At 58.8% G+C, this 22786-nt stretch overlaps 1 protein-coding gene across 1 annotated transcript in view; it reads right to left on the bottom strand.

The window, feature by feature from the left end:
- LRRC27 (leucine rich repeat containing 27) overlaps positions 1 to 20471 on the bottom strand; it is a 32085-nt gene extending 11614 nt beyond the window's left edge. The window contains 8 exon segments of the mRNA XM_032312255.1: positions 1244 to 1340; positions 3676 to 3873; positions 4806 to 5157; positions 6901 to 7053; positions 12904 to 12962; positions 17118 to 17248; positions 20010 to 20251; positions 20357 to 20471. Coding sequence (XP_032168146.1) covers positions 1244 to 1340; positions 3676 to 3873; positions 4806 to 5157; positions 6901 to 7053; positions 12904 to 12962; positions 17118 to 17248; positions 20010 to 20195 — 1176 coding nt within the window. The 5' untranslated portion in view covers positions 20196 to 20251; positions 20357 to 20471.
- Positions 20472 to 22786: the final 2315 nt, after the last annotated feature.

Raw genomic sequence — 22786 nt, 5'->3', positions numbered from 1 at the left:
TTGCCGTCGCTCTAACAGCTTCCAGAGACGACAGGTTTGGGTCCAGGATGAGTCTGAGGACCGAAGGCTCTGCTGTCTCCCGGGAAAGGTCGGATTCCGTGGGAAAGGCTGCAGTCCCAGCCCCGCCTGGCGCTCTGAGGACCTGGGGCCCAGGCCACGCAGGCAGGATCCAGGACCCCGACCACACTGGCTTCCGAAACGTGCGTGTCCTCCCGTTACCCTCTGCGGGTCAAACCACTGCTTTGTTTAAGCTGACAAAGGCCACGGGCAAGGAGAGGCCGCGTCACTCGCACAGACACTCCCGGCAGGAAGGTGCGAGCTGGGGCGCCTGCGGCAGACCAGAGCCCTCCTGGAGGACAGCGGGAGGAAGGGTGCGGGGCCGCCTCTGCACACCGCCCAGTGTCCCCCAACAAGGGGCAGCCGCTAAGGGGATGCAGACCCGCAAACAGGGAACAGGTAGATGGACACCATGAGCCCCGGTCGCTGTGCGGAGAGAAGGGACGGCCCCTCTGTGGTATTCTCGGTGAGACGCGATGCCTCAGCCCAGTTGTAGAAACCATCCGACAACACAGCTGGTCTATGTGCCCAGAAGGGCAAGGCGGGCGGACACGGGGCCGGGGCAGGCTGTCCCGGCAAACCCGGCGGCCGTCCCGTGGACGGCGGTCTGTGTGGGAGCGAGAGCTGGGGCGGCGGTGGCTACGTGGACAAAACCTCGCCGTCCACCACAGCGACCTCCACCCAGAGGAAGACAGCACAGACAGTCGCGAGCAGGTGCCGTCTCCTACAGGACGGGGTTGAAGGCGCCCCAGGGGCTCACGGGGGAGGGAGCTAGCTGGGTGCCCCAGCTGCCTGCGTTCAGACCCGTGGGCGGTCTGGGCAGACACGGGGAGACGCGCGCACTCAGGGTGGAGTGTGCCCCGTACGACCCGGGAGCTGGCGTGCAGGTACAGAGGGGATGTCGTGCAGCCCCCCGCCCTGACCCCCAGGCTGCCCCAGCCCAGGACCCCCAAAAAGACACTGTGGTGTGCCTCAGCCTTAGGGTGCCGGTACTTGTGCCTCCCCTCCACTGGCTAAAGACCCGACTCCTCCCACGGGAAGGACACAGGGCGGTCAGAGGGCCACAGCAGGAGGTGGCTGGGCTGCAGGGGGTCTGCTTGTTGTCTGGCCTCAGGCTCCGTCTGCATTGCAGGGACCACCATGCCCCAGGGCTGGACAGGACCCCTCCCCCCACAGCCCCCCATACCAGACTCTGCCACGGAGGCAGGGGCTCCCTCGGCGCCTCCTCCGCTGTCCTCCTGGTCTGGGCGTGCTCCTGCAACCCCCGCAGCACTCGCTCGTCTCTGGGGCGGGGGGATACGCAGCACCTTAGTGGCATAGCCCGAGAGAGCCCCAGCAGAGCTCCGCCCCAAACCCGTTTCTGTCCCTCACCCAGACACATGGGAGCAGCTCGTCTGCTCCTGTCCTGCAGCTTCGCGCAAGGGGACAAGCAGGACCCCCAGCCCCTGCCAGCACTGGCATCAGGACCCTGCTCCCAGAGAACAGGCCAGGTTCTGGCTACCAGCTCGGGTGTCAAAGGCCTTCATGGTCCCCTCCCTGCCCCTGCACCAGCAGCCACGTGCCCCTCTGCACAGTGACCCCTGCCCCTGCACCGTCACCCCCCTGCCCCCCTGCATGGCAACCCCCCCCGCACCGTCACCCCTCTGCCCCCGCACCGGGCCCTCCCGGCAACAGCACCCCTGCCTTACTGCCCGCAGCACAGAGGTGAGGCTGAGCACCAGACCTTTGCGAAATTTCTGAACTGAACATAAAAGCCAAGCCCTGGCTTGGCTGGAGGCTGCTTGGGGGATGGGGTCCCAGCAAGTCCTCGCTGGCCCCGGGCCTCACCCACAGCACACTCTCTTGCAAGCACGCTGCTGGGCCCTCCCAGGGGTTCCCGAGCCCCTGCCTCAGCCGAGCCGGGCTCTCCGCTGCTCCAAATCCAGGCGCGACTCTCCGCGGCCGCACCCCTTGCCCCTGGACACAAGGCCTCCATCTGAGCGTCTTCGACCCAGCCTTTGTGAGGCCCCGGGGTGAGGTTCTTGGGTGGTGTGACGGTGGCCCGCAGGCCGTGCTGAGTCGAACAGGACAGCACTCTGCCCGCGGCCACCAAGGAGGCCACGGAACATCATCTCAGGCCGACGGCAGGGAAACCAAGAAGAGAGCGTTCCCCTGCCCTTGAATTCAAGAGCTTCTTTCCACGGAGGAGTGCGGCACCGCGGGCAGCGCCCGAGCCGGCCATGCCGGGGGGCAAGCGGACTCCCTGCCCCCTGCTTCCCGCTGTGGTCAGCGTTTCCCCAGGCGTCAGCGCCCTGCACACTGTCCCGTGTGCCGTCCGGACCACAGGCTGGGCCGGGAGGGGCAGAGATGCCACACGGGCAGGTGCCGGGGTGGCCACTGTCACAAAATGCCATTAAGAGAGGGGGCACAGCGAGGGAGGAGGGGCACCCTGTTGGTCAGGGCCAAGTCCGTGCATTTGCTCTAGGAGGGCTCCATCGCGAGCCCACACACGGGTGTGCCCGCTCTGCAGACCCGCCCTGCAAAGCTGTGCGAGCTTGGGGTGAAGCAGCAGGACCTGCCTGCCCTGGAGCCCGGACTCCTGCCAAGGGCCTCTTTGAGGGTTCTCGGGGGGATGGCCTGAGCTCAGGCCAGGTGGCGGCCCGGCACCTGTGGCCCGGCGTGACCCTGTGGGATGGCAAGGACTCCCAGTGCAGCACAGACACACCCCTGAGGGTCACACCAGCCCAGAGCTGGGAGCCCTGTGATCCCCGCAGCTCTGAGGGCCCGAGTGCTCCCTCCTGCCACAGAAGGGACTAGATCCCCGGGACAGGGTGTCTTCTGGCGAGGGGGGGGGGGACCAGGCAGGTGCACCGCTGACACACTGCGTTTGCCAGCGAGTCTGTCCCCATCAGGGTCCTGAGAGAAAATATGCTCACACGGGATGATTTTAGGGCTGAGGAAGGTCTGTTCGCAAGGGCAGCGGCGGGCGGCCCCCAGGGCCAGAGCAGGAGCCCGGGGCTGGAATGGGGGCCGCAGCCACCCCAAGCCCCAGGAGAGACTCAGGTAGACTCACAGGGAGGCGCCAGGGGAGAAAGACCCTTCCTCTCTCCCTCCTCCCCAGTCTCCTGTTGGGGCCCCCACTGGCCAAACCCAGCCAGGAGAGGGGCACTGGGGTCTGACGGACGCAGTCCACACTGGACGGCCTCCCGGGGCCCAGAGCTCAGGGGAGATGGGTGGTTGGCGGAGCTGGAGGACACAGGTGGCCGTGAGCACAGGCCCCAGCTGGGCTCCGACAGGGCAGACCAGATCGCCGCCGCCAGCGACACGGCCCATGAGCTGGGACAAGAGTGGGCTGTCTCGGAGCGCACGTCTGCAGCGTGGCCTTTCCTTAGAGCAGAGCTGTGAGCAGGGGACTGGCAGGAGGGAAGAGGGGCTGAGAAAGGAGGAAGCCAGAGAAGAAGACGGCAGGCGGGCTGGGGAGGACACGGGGCAAGGACAGCCCGAGTCTGCGTCCACGGCGGCCCGAGACCAAGCCAGACGGAGAGCAGAAGCCGCCCCTCTCCAGAGAAGTCGCCTCCACCAGGCCTGGCCCCAGACCCCCACGGGAGCAGGACCACAGCCGCGCGGACAAGCACTCACCGTCTCCGCTGCCCCGTCGCCGCCTGCTTCTCCCGGTGCTCACGGATGGCCGCAGTCCTGGTCTCTTGGGGCCTCCTGGTGGGAAGCCCAGCGCGCTGCAGAGATGGTGCCAGGGCCGGCAGGACACTCGTGACGGAGGGCAGCTTCTTCCTACAGTCCCAGCCCCCACGATGCACACTCGCCCTTGGAGGGCCCCTGCTAGAACACAACATGCACCGTGGACAAGCAGGGCCTGGGGGACAGATGGCACGACGCGGCCGTCCTCCCGGGGCCCCACAGCCTGGGCGCCCTGCTCCCGGGGCTGCGGGCCGGCTCCGACTCTGAAACACCCGCAGAATCCCGGAGCGCTTGGGCCAGGTAGCCGGGACTCAGCAGGACGAGCTCCCGAACTTGTTCAGAAGCAGATCCGTGACCGGGGGAGGACGAGGAGGGAGAGGTTTCCACGAGGCAGGCGTGGGACTGTCAAGGCCGCGTCACAGCCGGGCGCCCACCTCACATGCTTCCCCTGCTTCCGAGATGGTCACCCGTTCATCAGACCTGACCGAGTTTTCAAGCCCCAGAACCGGGGAAAGAACAGTGTGATAAACCCCGAACACCTCCCGCGCAGGAAGTGCGAGGTTTCCGTCCACTTCTCCATGCGGCTCGGCCCTGCCCACGCACGCTCACCCGTCCGAACAGCGCGTCCACAAAGCTGGACCCCCACAGACATGCCGGACACGTGTCCTTGTGTCCACAGAGCTCAGCTGTGTGGCGCCGTGAGCCAGAGCAAGCACGAGGGGTCTGTGGCCCCCGCCCCCACCCCCAATCCCTGTCCCGGCGGAGAGGCTCCCCCCACTCCGAGAACACATGGTCTACATTCACTGGTAAATACTCCCTTTACATGTATGTTCACGCTTGCGTGCACAGGGACACACACACACACACACACACACACACACACTCGGGGTCTTCTCTTGCGTAATCCTCACCGTGGGGTCCACACTCTGGGTAACCACCATCCCAAGCCAGTCTCGGTGTGCACGGCACAATAAATGCTGGCCGGGCACAGCCTGGCATCCGAGAAGTTAATTGCAAAATCACATTACAGCTCTGGAAAGATCCAAAAACACGCCACAGCTTCTAAATTTTACCTGAACACGTGTCTCGGGCCGGAGTGCTCTTTCTCCTTCGTGTTTAATGCTGCCCTGAGGTTTGGGGGCAGCTCCAGCGGTAAGAGCTGGTTTTCAAGCAGTTCTGCTCGCTCCTGCTCGACAATCTCCTGCCTCAGCTTCCAGAAGCGCTTGACCTCCTCCTCGCCCGGCCAGTCTTCCGAGGAGTCGGCGGACCTCCGCAGCTCACTCAGGTCTAGCTCCTCGACAGGCGGGAAAAAGGACGCCTCCCGGGAACGAACGGCGTCTTTGTTGGGCGCAGTGTCCTCCTCAGATAAATACAACGAGGGCGGCGGCAGCTCACTTAGGTTCATCGTTGTAACTGGCGAAATCACTAAGAGAACCACACGTTCTTGTAGTAGGCTGGACTGGGGCACCAGCTCCCCAGAACCAAACAGACCCAGGGACCAGCTCCCCCTGCAGAGAAGGGGGGTGCAGGCTCCATCTACAGAGAAGGTCTGGGTGGGGTTCAGGGTGGGCTCTCTCTGCAGGGCATGCCGGGGGGGGGCGGGGAAGGCTCCCCTGCCCCGTGGCCATCACACTCCACATAAATCGATGCAAATAAACAAACTTGTCTCCCTCCCACCCTAGATCTTTTAATATCTTTACTTCTTACCAATTTTTAGCCCATATGCCTACTGTTTCTCTTTGGAATACTTTTGGTGACTTTAAACACTTTCATCTCTAGATAAATTACCTGAAAGAAAATTCGCCAGGAATACTCCTGCCTTTAGGACTAGGCTCAAAGGTCCCCTCACGAACGGAGCAGCTCTGGACCAGCTCCGGACGAGTAAGCCCAGCCTCCCACGGCAGCTCCCCCACCCTCACCGGAGAGAACCAGCACAGGTCATGCTGACATAGACTCCTTCTTGGCTTTGGGTTTCTCAGTGATGGCAGTGGATTCTGATCCGCAATTAAGAGGTCAGGCTGGTATACTCTCTGGGAAACAAAGAGATTCACGATTCCTAGTAACAGGTTGGCAGCAGACAAAACAGATGCATGAGCTGACCGCTGGTGCCACCACATGCCCTTGGCCTTCACCATTCCAGAGCCTGCTGGCCTCACTTCCTGCAGGGCTGGAGACCTGGGCGCCTGCCCCCAGGGGAAGCCCTCGACTCAACCAACTGTTGCCGGTCCCGCGGCACATGTGCCCTACTCCCTCGCTCTGCTGGGAGGAACTCCTGGACCTGAGTTCAGCAGTGGCCCCTGACAAGTGTCACCTTGTAGATCACCAGTCCTGACCCGGTCAATGTGGGTGGCACCCAGGAGGCTACGTGTGACCGTGGAGGCCCCGTGGGGCTTCTGCTCCACGTGGCAGCCAGCAGGACCAAGCACTGGTTCAGGCCATATCTGCCCCACTCCCCGCGATGCTGGCTTCCTCCCCTCCCCTCCCCATCTCCCCTGCCTCAGCCTCCACGCTGCCCTCTGGGATCTCCTCCCTAGTCAATAACTGGCCCTTGACTCCTGACTCGGGAGCAGCTTCTGGGGGACTCAAACCAAGACACTTCGCAAATATAATCAGTGTTTTAAAAGTAGGCATGCGGGGCCGTTTGTTTGGATTTGGGATGAAGCTGATTTGAGCACGGCAGCACTGTCTCATCACTTCGGGCGCTCCTTACGTTACCGAGGTGGACTAATTATTTACATGATGTGACTAGATCACATATATAACTACCGTGGCTGTTCCAAATGGATGCGTTTTCTTGCTCTAGAAGTCAGGTTTTAGGTAGTAAATATTCAGCTACTCCGAAGTGAGCGTCTGGAATGCTCACTTCGTCGTCGCGCGGCCGCGATCCTCCCTCTCTCTGCCTCCTCTGAGTGTGATGCCCGCTCACCCCCCACAGGCTCTACCAGGGGCATTGAGAACGCAAACCCAGGAGCACAGAACCAAGAAAAGACACGGCACTGGCAGGTCAGTGCAGACACCTGAACCCAGTGTGAGTCCCGCAGACGACACGTGAGGCCCCTGTGTACTCCTTGTGACATCATTAGGGACGAGACAGCCTCCCTAGTCCTGGCTTTAAAAAGCACTAACTTCAGTGTTATTGCTGTTTGTTGCAGTACTTGTCCCACAAACCTTGAGAAGTGAAATCTTGGAGGTCAGAGTTCTGGGCAGCATAGATCTGCAGATAGGCCAGGATCGCACGCAGTCCCTTCTGCACCACGAGCGGAGCGGGGAACTCCAGCGGGCAGTGTCTCAGGTTCAGTGCTTTCAGCGAGGTCACATGCCCTGCGCGCAAGAGGAAAGCCCAGAACTTCATACTCTTCCATGGAATCGGCAGGCAGGGGAAATTTTTTGCATATTAAAGAAAAAAATAAAGACTTATTGAGGATTTGGGGCAGACAGACAGATGTCTGCACTTTACTCTGAATAAAGCCTGCAGGGAAGGCAGATCGCACAGATGAACCTCAGGCCACAAGAGTGAGTGAACAAATGAGGGGACGCAGGAAAACCGGCCTAAGTGGGGGCGCAAAGTCACCGCATCACGTAAAGTGCCTGCGTGCAATGACAAAAACCCCTCAAAGGGATATAAAGGAAAGGCACATGGGACCCACACTCAGGAAACAAGCAGTCACTAGAAACTGTCCTCACGTCAGTTCAGATATCGGAGGAAGCAGACAACTTCAAAGGAGCCATAAATATGTTCAAAGGAACGCAGAAAACCATGTTTAAATAATTAGAGGAAAACATGGTAAAATGACTCAACGAGTCTTTAATGTCAACAAAAACAGAAATTCTAAGAAAGAACCAAACAGCAGTCCTAGAGTTGCAAATACGAAGCCCAGAAAGAAAAGTGCACCAGAGGGACCAACGGCAGACACAGATGACAGAGGAGACAAGCGAACTCGAGATAAAAAGCATCCGTGCTGACGATCAGAGAGAAGACGGTGAAACCAGGGGCGCGTGGAGGTCAGTGGAGCAGCAGCGCGTGTGCTGACTGGTGGGAGTGCGGCGAGCCCCAGGGACGAGGGGGGCGAGCAGAGCGGCACATGAGGACACTGGGCAAAGGCTTGGGTGACAGACATCAGTGTAACCTCCAGGACGTTCAACAATCAAGTAAGATGAGCCAAAGGCAATCACACTTAGAAACGTCAAAACCACTGAAATGCAAAGAAAAGTAAACGATCTTGAAAACAGCGCAAGAGAAACATACACACAAGGGGACAGCGAAAGTAACTTCCAGCTGAAGAGACTGGAGGCCAGAGGACAGGGAACAACATATCTGGGGGCTGGAGAATCCTGCAGATCAAGGGCCCCGAATTCACCAAAACCGTCCTGCTGCAGGAAGAGCGGCTCCCCGGAGCCGGCCCGCAGCAATGACTAAAGTGAACTCGCAACTTCCGAACTCCCCTGCCGTGTACACAGTCTCTCGGCCAGCTCAGCACCCCTGCACTAGACACATGAGCTTAATGGCAGAAGACAGAGTCTGGGAACATAAAGACAAGTTAAGAGGAAGTGATACAAACTGGAACAAAGAGAGAGGGCTGGGAAAAGAAGAGTGTGTCTGAGGCTCGTGGGACAGAATCAACACCCCGACAGCCACGCGCCTGGAGGCCAGGAGGAGAGCAGAAGGAGCAAGAAGCCAGATCTACAGAAATTAGGTTGACAGCCCGGGACTTTCCAAATCTGATTAAAGACATCAGTAAACACATTCCAGAAGCTCAAGGAGCCCCAGATAAAGTAAATACAAAGAAAGCCACACCCAGGCCCATCACAGGCGAACTGCTGAAGATTAAACATGAAGAGAGGCATTCTCAGCAGCCAGACAAAGGAGATGCATCCCCTTTAAAAGAAAAGCAGTAAGAACGACAGCGGACTTCTCAACAGAGGTTAGAAGCCAGAAGACAACAAAGACACTTTAGAATGAAATCTGGGTTCTTATACTCTGTCAAATATTCTTCAAAAATGATGGGAAAGTCAAGATGCCTTTTTAGAAAATCAAACTTGAATAATTCATTACCAAAAGCCTAAATGACAATAGCAAAGACAGATCTTCAGGCTAAGATGGTCATTCCAGGTGGAAGCAGGGAACTTTGTGAAATGTAGGGAAAACATGTAAGAAAATATAAATAAATATGGACAGTTGAAGATGTATCTGCGATTTACAGCACGACAAAAGCAAAATCTATGAACACGACAGGACAGAGGAGGGAGGAGGCAATGGGAAGAGCACTCACGTCTACAGACGCTCGTCGGTCAAGGACGTGCACGTGGCTCCTAGAGAACCACTTGGCAATGCTGCACATGGTGCACTGAGGGGATCCTACTTCTAGCAGTGCTGGAGCAGCTCCCATGAGATCAACTCTGCAGGAGACCGTTTGTGGAAACCGGGCAAGACAGAAGTGAAAAGCAGGCAGAAACGAGAGGGGGAACAACAGCTCCAAGAAGAGAAAGACACGAAAGAGTGTAGTATCTGTACAGCATTCTGGACCACACGGGGCAGCTGCAGCAGACTGAAACCCTTAAGGTCATAACGACCTGCAGAGTCAGAGGACGGCCTGCAGAGCTACCACAGCCCCTAAAGAGTGAAGGCCTGGACTCCAGAGAGGGGACAGTCAAGGGGAGCCTTCCGTCTCCGTGTACATGGTCTTCACAGTCCTGAACGTCCCACATGTGGGACAGCACGGCCACAGCTACTGCCCTCTGCCAGACAGACAGAGCTCGCAGTCTGTCTCTGTCCTCGCAACGTAACTACCTATTTAAAAAAAAAAAAAAATACTCTAAAGAGGAATATAACAGAATCCAGAATCTCTGCAATGTATCTATCATGATATCCAAGATATAATCCAAAAAATTATTAAAGGAAAAATATGTTCATATCAAATGAAAAAATAAGAACTCTCAGTAGAAAATAGTAACTAATAAAATATGAAAATTCTAAGATTGACAAAACAGTATCTGAAAAAAAATTACTAGGCGATGTTCACAGCCAGTTGGAGACAACAGGGAAGGCTCATGAACTTGAAGATGTTGTCTTCTCTGAAGAGCAGAAAAGTGTGGACTTTAAAATGTACAAAAGGTCAGTGATCTGTGGAACAATAACAAAAATTCCAACAAATAGGTAAAAAGAGAGACCAGGAGCAGAAAAATATTTGACGGCTTAATGACCAAAATATCTCCCAAATTTGGCAAGAGATGTGAATTTAAAAACTGAATAAATTCAACAAACTCCGAGGAGGCTAAATGCAGAGAAAACCACAGCTAGGTACCTCATAGTCAAACTGCTGAAAAGCGAAGAAAAAGGTTCCTTTTTCAAGAAAACCTTGAAAGTAACCGAAACCAATCATCACAGTTGATAAAGGAGAACCAAGAATGAAGGACCTCTGAGGCCTGGAGTCGGCGCAACTTCTTTAAAGTCCTCGATTAAAAGAATCCAACCTTAATTCTAGATCAACAATGTCCTTTACGAATTAAGGCAAAATAGGGGGGTGCCTGGGTGGCTCAGTGGGTTAAGCCTCTGCCTTCGGCTCAGGTCATGATCTCAGGGTCCTGGGATCGAGCCCCGCATCGGGCTCTCTGCTCAGCAGGGAGCCTGCCTCCTCCTCTCTCTCTGTCTGCCTCTCTGCCTACTTGTGGTCTCTGTCTGTCAAAGAAATAAATAAAATCTTTAAAAAAAAAAAAGAATTAAAGCAAAACAGGGGCACCTGGGCGGCTCAGTTGGCTGGGCAGCCGACTGTCGTTTCAGCTGCGGCCATGGCCGCAGGCCCCTGCTCAGTAGAGAGTCGCTGGTCAACCTCTCCCTCTGCCCCTCCGTTTGTTCATACACATGTGCGTGCTTTCTCTCTGTCTCTTAATAAATAAAAAAATCTTAAAAAAAACCCCACGAAAATTAAAAAGGCAGAGATTGCCTGACTGGATAAAAGAGTGTGCCCAACCACATCCTGCAACACGAGCAATGTGTTGTAAACACAGACAGGTTGGAAGCCAAGGAATGAAACCATGTGCCATAAAAACAGTGAGCAGAAGGTCGGAGGACCCACAGATGATGGGGGAGTGAAAGGCTAGCTAAGGACAAGACTGTGAATTTATTCAGATTTTAAATTCACATCTCCGCCCCCCTTGTGACATCGGTGACATTCCTCGGGCACTGCCGGCTGCCCTACATTGAGAGCAGATGGTTAAGGAGCAGAGATCACAGTCCTGCAGGACAGGAGTCTCCCTCAGTTTACCAGTGTCCTCTGACTGACAACAGCCTAACTTCCAGAAGACTCCAAACTGTCTTCATGTTGGTACCTCATTAGAAAAACAAAATAAAACTTAGCTTGGCTTGACAATAACCAGGCCTCCAGCATCCTGACAGTCAGTCCTTCTGAACCCCTCTGTCCTCACCGCCCCAACTCCCGAGTACACAACTAGCTAGTCCTCGGGGTCACAGGGCAGCAGCGCTTCCTGCCCATGGATCCTGGCCCCGCACCTTAATAAACCACCATTCTGCACCAAAGACGTCTCAAGAATTCGTTTTTGGTCGTCGACTCCGGACTCCACCCCACTGAATCTCACCTGTATCTGAAACTTCATCGCTAATACATACTGAATGGCCAATAGGCATAGGAGAGTTTCCACATCACCGGCCATCACAGAAACGCATATGAAAACCACAATGCCGTAACGCTCCACACGCCAGAGTAACAAAACTAACAACAGAAAAATCCCAAATTTCTATTCAACCAATAACATAGTATCAAAACACATAAAGTAAAAGCGGACAGATCTAAAATGAAAGCAGACACGGGCACAACCATAGTTCACGATTTCAACACGGTCCTTCAGGCACTGACAAAAGAAACAGGCACAAAGGGATGTAGGTAGTTTGAACGCTGGGATCAAGCAACTTGACTAACCCAATACGTGGGACATCGCATCGCGTGGCCGTGTGAGCACACACACGCTTCTCTCGTGCACCAGGCGATGCCTGCCACACAGAATGCATCCTGGGCTGGAAAGCACACCTGAACAAGTTTTGAATAACCAAAATTACACAGCGTATGTGGCATTAAATTAGAATTCAACCAAAGAAAGAGAATCAGAAAGTCTCCCATTGTGTGTAAATGAAGCACAACAGGAAGAGCCCATGGGTCACAGACTATTCGAGAATGTCTTGTGCTGAATGACAGTGGAGATGCACAATGTGGGGGCTTGTGGGGGCAGCTAAGGCAGCGCTGGGGGGAAATCACCAGTCGTGACTGCATGGATTAGGACAGAAAGGTTTAAATTGGTGATTTGGCTCAGTCGGTGAAGCGTCTGCCTTCAGCTCAGGTCCTGATGCCGGGGTCCTGGGATCGGGCCCCACATCAGGCTCCCTGCTCCGCGGGAAGCCTGCCTCTGCCTCTGCCTCTGCCTCTGCCTCTGCTCCCACCTGTGCTCCCTCCCCCTCTCGCTCTCAAATAAAATCTTAAAAAAAAAAAAAAATCAGTGACCTAAGCCTCCAACTCAATGGTTAGGGAAAGGACAGCAAATCCAACCTAACAAAACAGAGCAAAGAGCAGAAGAACGGGAGGCGGACAGACGCAGACCAGAGAACATCGTCTTCTGTGTCCTCCTCACTTGACAGCCGGGAAAAGGAAAGCACTAGACGTACACACGTCCCCACGCGCGCACCCCAGCAGCTCGGCGCTGAGCCTGAACCGCGCGTGCCCCGCACCCCGTACCGGTCTGAGTCAAGTCCGAGGGAGGGCCCTTTAAACGTGCACTGTCAGGGAGACGCCAGCGGCCAAGCTCGCCAGGGGAGCAAGGAGAGGCCGTAGGACCCGCAGGCTCCCGGGAGGGAGGGACAGAGGGGGACCGCCACTGCGCAGGGCAGCGCTGGGCCAGCTTTCCTGAAGGTGCGCTCTGGCTCCGCAGCCCTCCGCGGTTATTACTTCTCCGCTGTGTCCTACCTGCCGTGTGGATCTACGTTCCAACGCGACAGCTCCCGAGCGCTGTGCCGTCCGAGAGCGGGAAGGGCGGAAGGGGTAGGCATGATGAGAGCAGGAGCCAGCTCGCCCCCGGGGGCTTGTCTCCTGTCTCCGTCACAGGCTCCCTGAGCTTAAAAGGGCAGCAGGTTCAAGCCAGCTTTTATTTTACTGTTTGAACACTTACCCAGCTCCACAGGCAACTTTTTGATAGGATTTCTTTCCAAAAGCAAAGTTTTCAAATGCCTTTAAAACAAAATAAAAAATATATAATTTAAAAAGCAGAAAATGAAATGACCATTCCCAAAATACACCATCGAATTTCTTCCTTCACCGCCTCTTTAAGGAGACAATGTCGCTGCAGGTGCACACGCGTGGCCCACGGCTGTCCGCTCACGCGGCTCCTGGTCTCAGCACACTGACCCTCCAGGCGACTGTCTGCTGGGGGGCTGCCCTGCCCCTGTGGGACGTCCGGCAGCATCCTGCTCTCTACCCACCAGTCCAGGGGGACGCCATCCCGACGCCGTGACAACCAGGAAATCCCCGGGCCTTGTTGGTGCTCCGACTGCCGATCTCGGTGCTCCCTGAGGTGTGCGGGAGGGACCCCAGCCCTCGGGGATGCTCCGGGAGCACATTTTCCCAGCGAAATACTTGGGAGCCTTCTGCCACACTGCACACCGCCTGCGGGGTCACTCACAGTGAAGGGCCCGGGGCAGTCTCAGAACAAGCCGGGATGAGGGACATTTCTCCAGGCCTTTGACTCCAGATCCCTAGTACCTAGTAACATCTCCTAGAAAATCTGGCACAAAATGTACCCCGGAGAGACAGGATACAAGGTGCCCATGAAAAGTTACTCAGCGATGGGGAAACACGAAGATCTCATGTTAAATTCGGTCTTGCCCCTTTTACCCTACTATGCTGCTTTTCCCACATTTAATTCTTTTTTAAAAGACTCATTTATTTATTTATTCGACACACAGATCACAAGCAGGCAGAGAGGCAGGCAGAAAGAGAGGAAGAAGCAGGCTCCCCGCTGAGCAGAGAGCCTGATGTGGGGCTCGGTCCCAGGACCCTGGGATCAGAACCGAAGCCGAAGGCAGAGGCTTAACCCACTGAGCCACCCGGCCCCCAGGTGCCCTGTTTGCACGTTTAATTCTCAAGACTGCATCATACACTAAGGATTAGTTTCTTTTTCTCCTTCCCTTTTTAGGGACCCTCAGCTGAAATCTGACATAAAAAGACCACAATACCCTGAGGCTCAAGTCTCCAGCCCCGGCGGGGTGGGGCGTCCAGGCAGGGGGCAGGACCCCCAGCCCCAGCCACCCTGTATGCACGTCACCCTGGGCCTCCCAGGACTCGGGGGGATTGCTGAACCCGCTGTACTACCCCGTCTCCAGGGACGGCCTGCCACCAGCACACCACCCGCCCCACAGCGCAGAGTGGCCTGTCTGCGTTCCAGGCGCACAGGGACACCGACCGTGTGTGGGGCCGGCTGCCTGCCCCGGTGGAAGAGACCTCACGAGCCCCTGGAGAGGGGCTTCTCCTCTATCGCTGACCTCAGCGGCCCCAGGAAGCCACCAGGTGGGTCGAGTGACTGGAGGGGGTCCAAGCTGCGTCCCCCGGTTTCAGTTAGGTTAGGGTACCGAGGAGCAGCTGGGCACACCTACAAATCCCATTAACGACTCCGCACGGTGAGTGGGAGCCTTCTCAAGCCTCATTCCACCTCGAAGGTGAAAGACACTAAATTCCCAACATCACAACAGACCAGAGTCCACAGGATTTGAAGGGAAAAGGCCAGTTTACAGGCGGACAATTCAGAGCTCTAGTATTCCAGTTAAACTAAGGTTAATTTTTGGATCGGCAACCCCAAAGGAAAATCAGATTGCTTGAAGATTAGGCAATTTTCTTTCCATTTGCTCTCTTGGCTTTCCCTTCTTATTTGAAGTTTTAAAGGAACAGACTTTATCCAGTGAACTTTTCTTGATTACACAAAGGTGCATTATTTCAATGTCCCTTCAACCACTTGTTTTGGGTTCAGCCCCTTTTAGTTGTGGAACACAGAAAGCAGGCGGAGGACGGGCGGGCGCTGGCCCTGCACAGGACGGACAGACCTGCAGACCGGGGGCTGCAGGTGGGCGGGCGCCCTGGGCTCCCCAGCAGCAGGTCCTGTGGGTCAGGACGCCCCTGAGCACGGCTTGCAGGCCTGGGGGTCTGCAGTGGTGGGCGGAGGCCATGGAAACCTGCCATCCCCCAGAAAGCGTGTCCGGGCAATGATCTGTGTGGATAGTCTCGTGCACCTCGAGCAATGAACTGACACACTGCTGACCCCGTACATACTATCAGCAGTCACCCCCCGTGAAGCCGGCGACTTCCCGTGGAGCACACACGTTCACACCCGGAGCCGGAGCTGCCTGGCCAAGGGGGTGCACGTACCGACGTGTGCGCATCCTGGCTCGCTCTCTGGCACAAGCTCACACGTCCAAGACAATGAGAGGGGAGAGCATTAACACTGGCGCTGCTTTAATTAGGCTTTTTGGAAAGTTTAAGGTTTTCAATAAGCCCATAATTACTTAACATTTCTGATTAATACGTTTCACCACTTCGCAAGCTAATCTAATTTTAATGACATAACGGGCTATAAATCACATGCAAAACTGTATCTTAAACAATACTAAGCAGCTGGCTTTGACTGGCAAAATCAAAGAACTCCGAAGCTGGGGGACTGCGGGCTTACTTTCTAGGAAAGAACAGTGCTTAGGCAACGGGTTTTTGCTTATTTGCCCTCTGAGTAGCAACCCGTCTCCTCGCGGTGCGGGCACCCAGCTGCGGGACAGAAAGCACGAAATGACCCTCGGCACCGAAGACGAGGACCTGGGGATGGACCACGCCCTCCCGGCCCACCTGCGACTGCAAGCTGGGAGGCCACGCGAGGCCGCCAGGCTGGAGGGGACACGGTGGGCACCGGCCCCGGGAAGGCTCAGCCACCTGCCGGGGGCCAAGGCCACGGTTCTGTGTGTCCGGTGGCACAACTCACGGCAGGTGATCTGCAGACCCCGACTAGTCCAGGAGCTCCAGGAAGGCGGCTCCCGGCTCTGACTGCCCCGGCCAGAGGCCCCAGCTCAGCATCAGAAATCAGCTGCTTCCTTGCGGAGCCGGCGAAGTCTCAAATGCCTCACAGGGATTTTCTCTCTCTGTGACGTGTGACAAAATACTCACTTCCTAAAAGTCACTCTGAACAACCGTGAGCTACAGCTCAGGCCCGCGAAGGGCCTTGTACAGACCTCCGGTCTGCTGAGTCACGGCGGCCACATGGCTCTCAGCCGACACTGTCGCTCACATAGGAAGGGGGGTCGGCCCGGCATACCCGTCTTCCTCCAACACCCTGTGGCCATCCTGAACCCCACTGGCTTCTCAAGTGGCCTGCAGCTCTGTGTAGTCAGCCTGACTCAGGCCGCCACCCCCCTCCTTAGAGAGCGACCTCAAGGCCAAGTCGAGTCCCACCTTCTGCACTCAAATCCTCCGTGACTCCACCATTCAGATCAGAATGAAACCCAACATGGCAAGCCCAGCCTGCAAGGGTAGCCCTCTCCCTCCTGTGTCCTGGCACATGGGCCGCCTGGCCGTCCCCCACATCGCCCGGTGCACACACACCCACGGCCTCTGCGTGTGCTCTCCTCTGCCCAGGAGGCCCTCGCATTAAAGGAGATCCTACAGTGCTTACCGGAAGGTTCTCACAAGGTCAGGAAACACAGACAGGGAGGGAGGCGGGAGCTGGAGGCACTGAGTCAGGACAGGAGGCGGAGTGCACTGTGAGCCCCGCTCCCGGGGGTCTGAGGCGGCTGACCCAGGACAAGGGGACCCATGTGGCCGGGGCTACATGAGGACGAGGGAGGCGCGGCGTCCATTCCAGGCGTGGGGGTGCTAGGAAGCCCCCGGGATCAGAGCAGCAGGAACGTGGCAGGATGACAGGCCTTGCTTACGTTGGGGTTTCCAGCTCCCCAAAAGGGAAGGCATTTCTTGTTATCTCAGCTCCCGCAGGCCTCGGGAGCTGAGAGGCTGGTTGTGGTTCCTTGACCCAGCTCCCAGCCCTTCTGGCAGCTTCGCACGAGGACAGTCAGGGCTGGAACCAGATGGTGCAAACACCTCACTGCTGGCCCAGCAAAGGCACTGTGGCCTCCAGCATTCTCCGTGCTATTAAGCATCCTGCACTATGACCCAGTTCCGTGTGTCTGGTTCATTCAGCCGCTGCATCTCTTAGCTGGCTTTAAAAACAGTGCTAAATGCTTCTGCACTGAAATCAAAATTCAATCAGGGGCAGGAGCTGAGCAGCACAAGGGCTAGCACTCAGATGTTTTAACACACGATGGTCTCAAAATCTGGAAATACTAACATACGACTTACTTGTGAGACCCAATCCCAGAAGGAAGTGCTTTAATTCTGTTACAGCGGAGGTCCAGCCAAGTGAGGCTTGGCAGCAACTGGAAGAAATCTGTAGGGAGCTCGCAGAGGGCATTTCTTTGAAGATGCAGTTGCTTCCGGGGAGAAGAAACGAGAAAATCTTGTCAACCAACTGCATTTTAAAACATGATGCATCCCAGAGCACTTCCAGAACCACCTCAGGTCTTGAACTCACACATATCAAGTGAAAAGAAAGCCCAGAAGATCTTACTGTCAGACACTATAAACAGCAGACGAGAGTCAGAAGGGAAAGCATCAGGGTCCCCTGCCCAGGTTTTGGGTGTGGAGAGGGACTCCGGGCTGGCCCTGCGGCTCCCTCATGGCTGACGACTCAGCCACCGCCGCTGCGCACACCACATGTTCTCTGCAAATACCCCTGAACCCCAGACCGACTCTCCAAGCGTTTCAGTCCCTCTCCCCCTTCCTACGCCCCACACATGACGCCTCTTGGGCTCTGCTGTCCCTGCCCCTTCCCTAGTGCCTGCCACAGGCAGCCCGCAGTAACTGTGGTCAGGGGACAAAAGGCACAAGCCGAGTCTGGTCCCAGAGACTCGACCCAAGCCAAGAGTTCACAGGAAACTAAAGGAACCGTGCACCAAGCTGTCTGCCTCGGCTGCAGGGCCGCTGTCTCTGGTCACCACCAGCAGCTCCGCAGAAGCCAGCCACTGTCGCAGGACATGAGAGGGAGGGCAGGGCCATGTCAGCCCACGCGGCACTCACTGCAGCCGTGTAAAGGGCACACACGAGAGCCTGCAGTCGCAGCGTGGCACGATTATGGGGAATTCTTAAGTAGGCTCCACGCCGAGCATGGAGTCCAATGCGGGGCCTGAATCCACCACCGTCAGGTCAAGACCTGAGCAGAGATCAGGAACCAGAAGCTTGGGGCAGAGCGCCTAGGTGCCCCCGGCTCTGGTGCCGCTGTGGCAAGTGGCGCACCCCCTCACTGCTCTGCACGTCCCATGAGGATCTCTAACTCCTCCACCGCCGCCGAGCCGGTGGGGCACGATTGTTGAGACCGCAGGCCCGGAAGCCAGACTCTCTGGATTCAAATCTGGATTTGGAACTTTACTAGCTGTGTGACTCTGAGCGGGCTCCCAAACTTCTCTGTGCTCTGGTGTTGCCCCTGTGAAGGGGTCACATGACCCACCTGCCCGGGGCCACGGGGTGAGCAGCTCCTGGCACAGAGGGGGGCCAGGAAGCAGCAGCCACCACGACTCAGGAGCCCTAAGTGCAGCCTCTGCGACCAGCCACCGGCTTCGGCCACAGTATCACGACGCGCAGCTCTGCCTCCAATGCGGAGCACCGCGTGTCTTCACGGTAGGGCAGGGGCTTTACCAGCGCATGCAGTGGGAACTCTCCAGCTCGCCGAGGCATGGCCAGACACCATGCTGGCCATGGCCAGTCCCTGGAGCACAGTAAGGCCATCAGGGCCGCACAGCATGTGTGTACCTCAATGTGAGCCCACTCCGGCCTCAGCGGCAGCGCGGCCTCCAAGCTTCTCAGGCCCGCTCTCTCTCGGGCCAAGCTGGCTCTAGGGTTCAGCTCTGAACCCACACATCCTCCCAAAGGCCAGAAAAGGTGGGAAGAGATGGTGCCGCTCTTTGCAAAGGGCTGTTCCAGCCACCAGCGAGGTGACAGTGCCACAGAAGCCCAAAGGCTTCTTCGCGTGGGGCCCCAAAGACGGCCTCCTAGTGCTCCGTGTGCACACATCTCTGGACGCGTGACTGGTGACCTCAGAGATCACTGCTTCGCCTGCACACGGACCGGGAACCCAAAGAACAGAGCGGCCGCCTCACTCTGTGATTCGTTGTCATAGTAACCATCTCTGTTTTCTGAGAGGCATGAACAGTTACGATGTTTCTTTATTGAGCCTAAAGAACAGTTCAGAATTTCCTCTTCTTCCTTAGTGCAGGTGCAGGGAGGTCCCGTAAAGCTCATGACATGCTGGAGCCTTGTTCACGGTCAGGAGCGTTTGCCCTCACACACAGCGGCCCTGACGACCCAGGAATTAATTCACTGCAAGAGGTCGGCACTCAGGGAAGAGAGAGCGGGGCAGGGCCGGCCACGACCACAAACGCGTGGCATGTGACATGCGACAGCGGGGCACCTGACACCCCAGCACACAGCTCTGTGCAAGTGCTCCGAACGGCAGCCGACAGCTTATGGGCGCGATGTGACCGCGGGCCCTGTGGGCGCTGCACTTCACGAGCCTTACAGCGTAATTCTCATAATGACCCACAAGAATGGTCTCCTTCTCCTGTTCCAGATGAAGACAAACTAGGTTTAAGGAAATTACATGAGTCTGAGGCAGCGGGAGCCCAAACCCTGCACTCCTGCCCCATTCACATCCACACTGTGCTCCGATGGAACCTTATTCTAGAAACCCTACAGGATGAGACGGTACCCACGAGGTTAGCAGCGGACGGGGGCCCGGTGAGGCACCAGGCACAGGGGAAAGTCAGCATGTGACACCTGTGAGGCAGGGGTGAGAAGTGGTGTTTACCTGTTTTAATACTGCACGGGAGCTCTTTGGGGGGGGGGGGGCGGTTTCAACAGGAGATCAAGGGTGCATTCCGCAGAGCTTTCTACCACGGGCTTTTGGTGCTTACGACTTTCCCAAGAAGAGAGGCTAGGTATCACAGTGTGACTCCGCGATGTTTCCAGCGGTGGGTCCCCGTGCCGGAATTTCTTCCGTGATGTGCTCCCCACATGAAACCCCGAGCTAACCCTCTTCCACCCCTCATCCTAGAAACACTCCCCGAAGCAGAGGACTCCAGGTAAAGGCCTCACGTTCACTTGGCAGAGGCACAAACTCCCTATGAAACGCCCACTTACTTCGAGGCTGGGAATTTTAAAGATCGTTCCTAAGTGGTGAAGACCACTTTGACTCAAGTCTAAAACCGACGAGCCAGAAAAGATGACCCCCTGAGCTCCCTCGGGACCCTCTCCGGAGGGGGGAGCAGCGGGGCTCTCCGGACCAGCCGCCCCCGGGGGGACCTCGCAGGAGCGGCTTCCTTCCATCTCTCAGCGGCGGGCAGCTCGGGGCCCTCCGCTCATGCTCCTGGGTCTGCAGGCACCTGGAGACGGGAGGGGAGACAGCAACATGCAGGTGACCCGAGGCGTCCTCCCGGGGGCACAGGGGAGCAGACCAGGACCGTTTCCCCTGCTTCCAAAACCGTCACCTTAATAAGCTGAAGCATAAACCTGACGTTTAAGTTTGCAGGAAGGAAGGGCGCGGGAGTCCAGGAGGTTCTGGCGGAACGTGTGCTTCTCCGTCGACCCCGCGCCGCGGAGCCCCGGGACTGAGCCTCCGGCTCCTGGAAAACCGACAAGAAAGGCGACTGCAGGGGCGGAGGAGCCGGAAGGCTCCCCACTCGGCCAGCCGGGATGCTGCTCCCGCCGCACCGCCTGGAGGGCGCCGCGCTCGCCGCACCGAGTCAGGCTCGCCGGGTCCCGGAGCCGCAGCCGCTCCGCCACCCGCTCCGGGAGCGCCACGGGGTCCGGGGCACAAGGCGGGGCGCGGGGACAGCCTGCCCGGATGGGGCCAGACGGACTCCTGAGCCGCGGGCGGACCCCGAGCTGACCCCGGGCGGCCCCCGGGCGGCCCACAGCGCTCCGGCAGCAGCTCCGCGGCCGGGCGCGCCCTCGCGGGAGGGCGGCGCACGCGGGGACCCGGCCAGGGCAGGGCCGGCCGGACAGCCAGGCCCGGCCCGCAGGGGCGACCGCAGCGCACGCGCGGCCCTTCCCGGCGGGGTCCCCGGGGACCGGCGGCGCGGACGGCGCGAGGGTGCAGCGACCCCCGGCGGGCTCCCCGCGGCGGGGCGGGTCCCGAGACCCCGTGCGAACCGCAGCCGCGGGGGCAGGGCGGAGCCGGTCCTCGCCATCCCCCCGCGCCGGGCGGCTCGGACCCGGCCTGAGCTCCGCCCTGAGAGGCCTCCGCCAGGGCAGCGGGGCGCGGCGGGGACCCCGCGGGGCGCGGCCTCCCTTCGGCCCCCGCCCGCCCCCCGCCTCACCTGCGGCGCCGGCACCGCCCGCCCCGGAGAGCCGCCGCCCGCCTTCCCGACAGCGCCCGCGGCCGGCCCACGCGGTCGCCATGGAGACGCCCGGACGGAGTCCCGCAGGCGCCAAGCCCCGCGGTGCGCGCGCAGCCGCGGACGGAGACTGGTGCGCATGCGTACGCGGCCGCTGGGCCGGCCGGGGACGCCCCTCCCCACCGGCCTTGGCGTCGCCTGTGGCCGCGTGTGCGAGCCGATGCGTGACCCTCACAGCGGACACGTGCGCCTTAGTCCGGAGACGCGCACGCGCGAGGAGGGCGCTTTCGGGCCGCCGGGGCGCGCAGATTCTGGCCGCGGCGCCCTCCAGGCTGACCCCGGCCGTGGGGGTCAGCGGGCCTGCGGGCTCGGAGGGGCCCCGGGACGGCTGCCATCCCGCGACACCCGTCCACCCCCACCGCACCGCACCCCCGAGAGCAGGGGCCCGCCCCTCGCCGGAGGCAGCGTCCTCCCCAGGCGCCCTCTGGGCTCCCCTCGGCCGGAGCTTCCAGTCACCAGCGGGGAACCGACTGCCTCTCGGCGGCCCAGGCCAGGCCGGATTCCCTCGGCCGCCGGCCCCTTGGCCGAGCGCCCAGGTGGCCGAGGTGGACCCCAGGCGGTGGCGCACCCCGGGGAGGACGTCCTTCAGGAGCCGGTGCAGGGAGGAGCGGCGGCCGGGCGGCTTCTGACCACTGTCCGTCCGGGGCCGGAGCCGCCGCGGCCGGGAGGGAAGATGCAGGGGCGGCGGGGAGTGTAGGCAGGTAGGGACCGGCCAGCACGGACTGGGCCGGTGCCGCAGAAGTCGGCGGCGGCCATCGGAGAGCCGCGTGCACGCCTGCCGGGAGCTGGAGACGCCAACAGCCGGGGGGACGGGGCAGCTGCCCACCTGCCTCCCTCCGCCAGCCCGGCCACACCTGGGCTCCATCCTGACCTTCCAGGCGTGAGAGCGTTGCTGCACCCCCACCCCCACACCGCGTCTGGCCCAGTCAGGAAACCCTGTGGGAAAGGGACATGGGGTGGCGGCGGTCACTGACGCCAGCCAAGTTGGCGCGCACAAAATCACCACAGAACCGGGAACCGGTGTCACCGTCAGACGTCCCGGTCACTGGGCAGGCGGCCGAAAGGGGCAGCTACGAGGGCCCCTGCAGAGCTGGACACGGGTTCTAGGGTTAGGTCCGCCTTGAGAAAGGTCACTCTCGGCTTCCGCTAGCGTGGTGGCTCGCCAGGGCATGAGGACCAGCGCTGCCTCGCACAAGGGACTGAAGAGTCCCTGAACGGTGGGCTCTTCCCCGAAGAGCTCCTTTCTGTGCCGGAGCTGAGAGCTCCGCCGCTGAGCAAAGCTCCCGACGGACCAGAGACAAGGGACGAGTCGTTCTTCTGAGATCGCTACAGAGAGGGAGGGTCTAGTCCGCACCAAGACTTCGGGCTGGGAAGAGGGAACCTGAAAAGCACCCGGCCCCGGGAGCCGGCCCGCACTAGGGAGACCTGGGGTGCGGGGTGCGTCTGGCTCCTTGCCAGGCGCAGGCGTCCGTCCGTCCATCCTCGGGCTCGGGTTACCTGCGTGTTGCGTGCGTCCTACCG

The sequence above is a fragment of the Mustela erminea genome, chromosome 14 (genome assembly GCF_009829155.1).
Source record: "Mustela erminea isolate mMusErm1 chromosome 14, mMusErm1.Pri, whole genome shotgun sequence".
Classification (NCBI taxonomy): Eukaryota; Metazoa; Chordata; class Mammalia; order Carnivora; family Mustelidae; genus Mustela; species Mustela erminea.
Note: the sequence above shows the minus strand (reverse complement) of the source record. Positions and strands in the feature narration are given on the sequence as shown.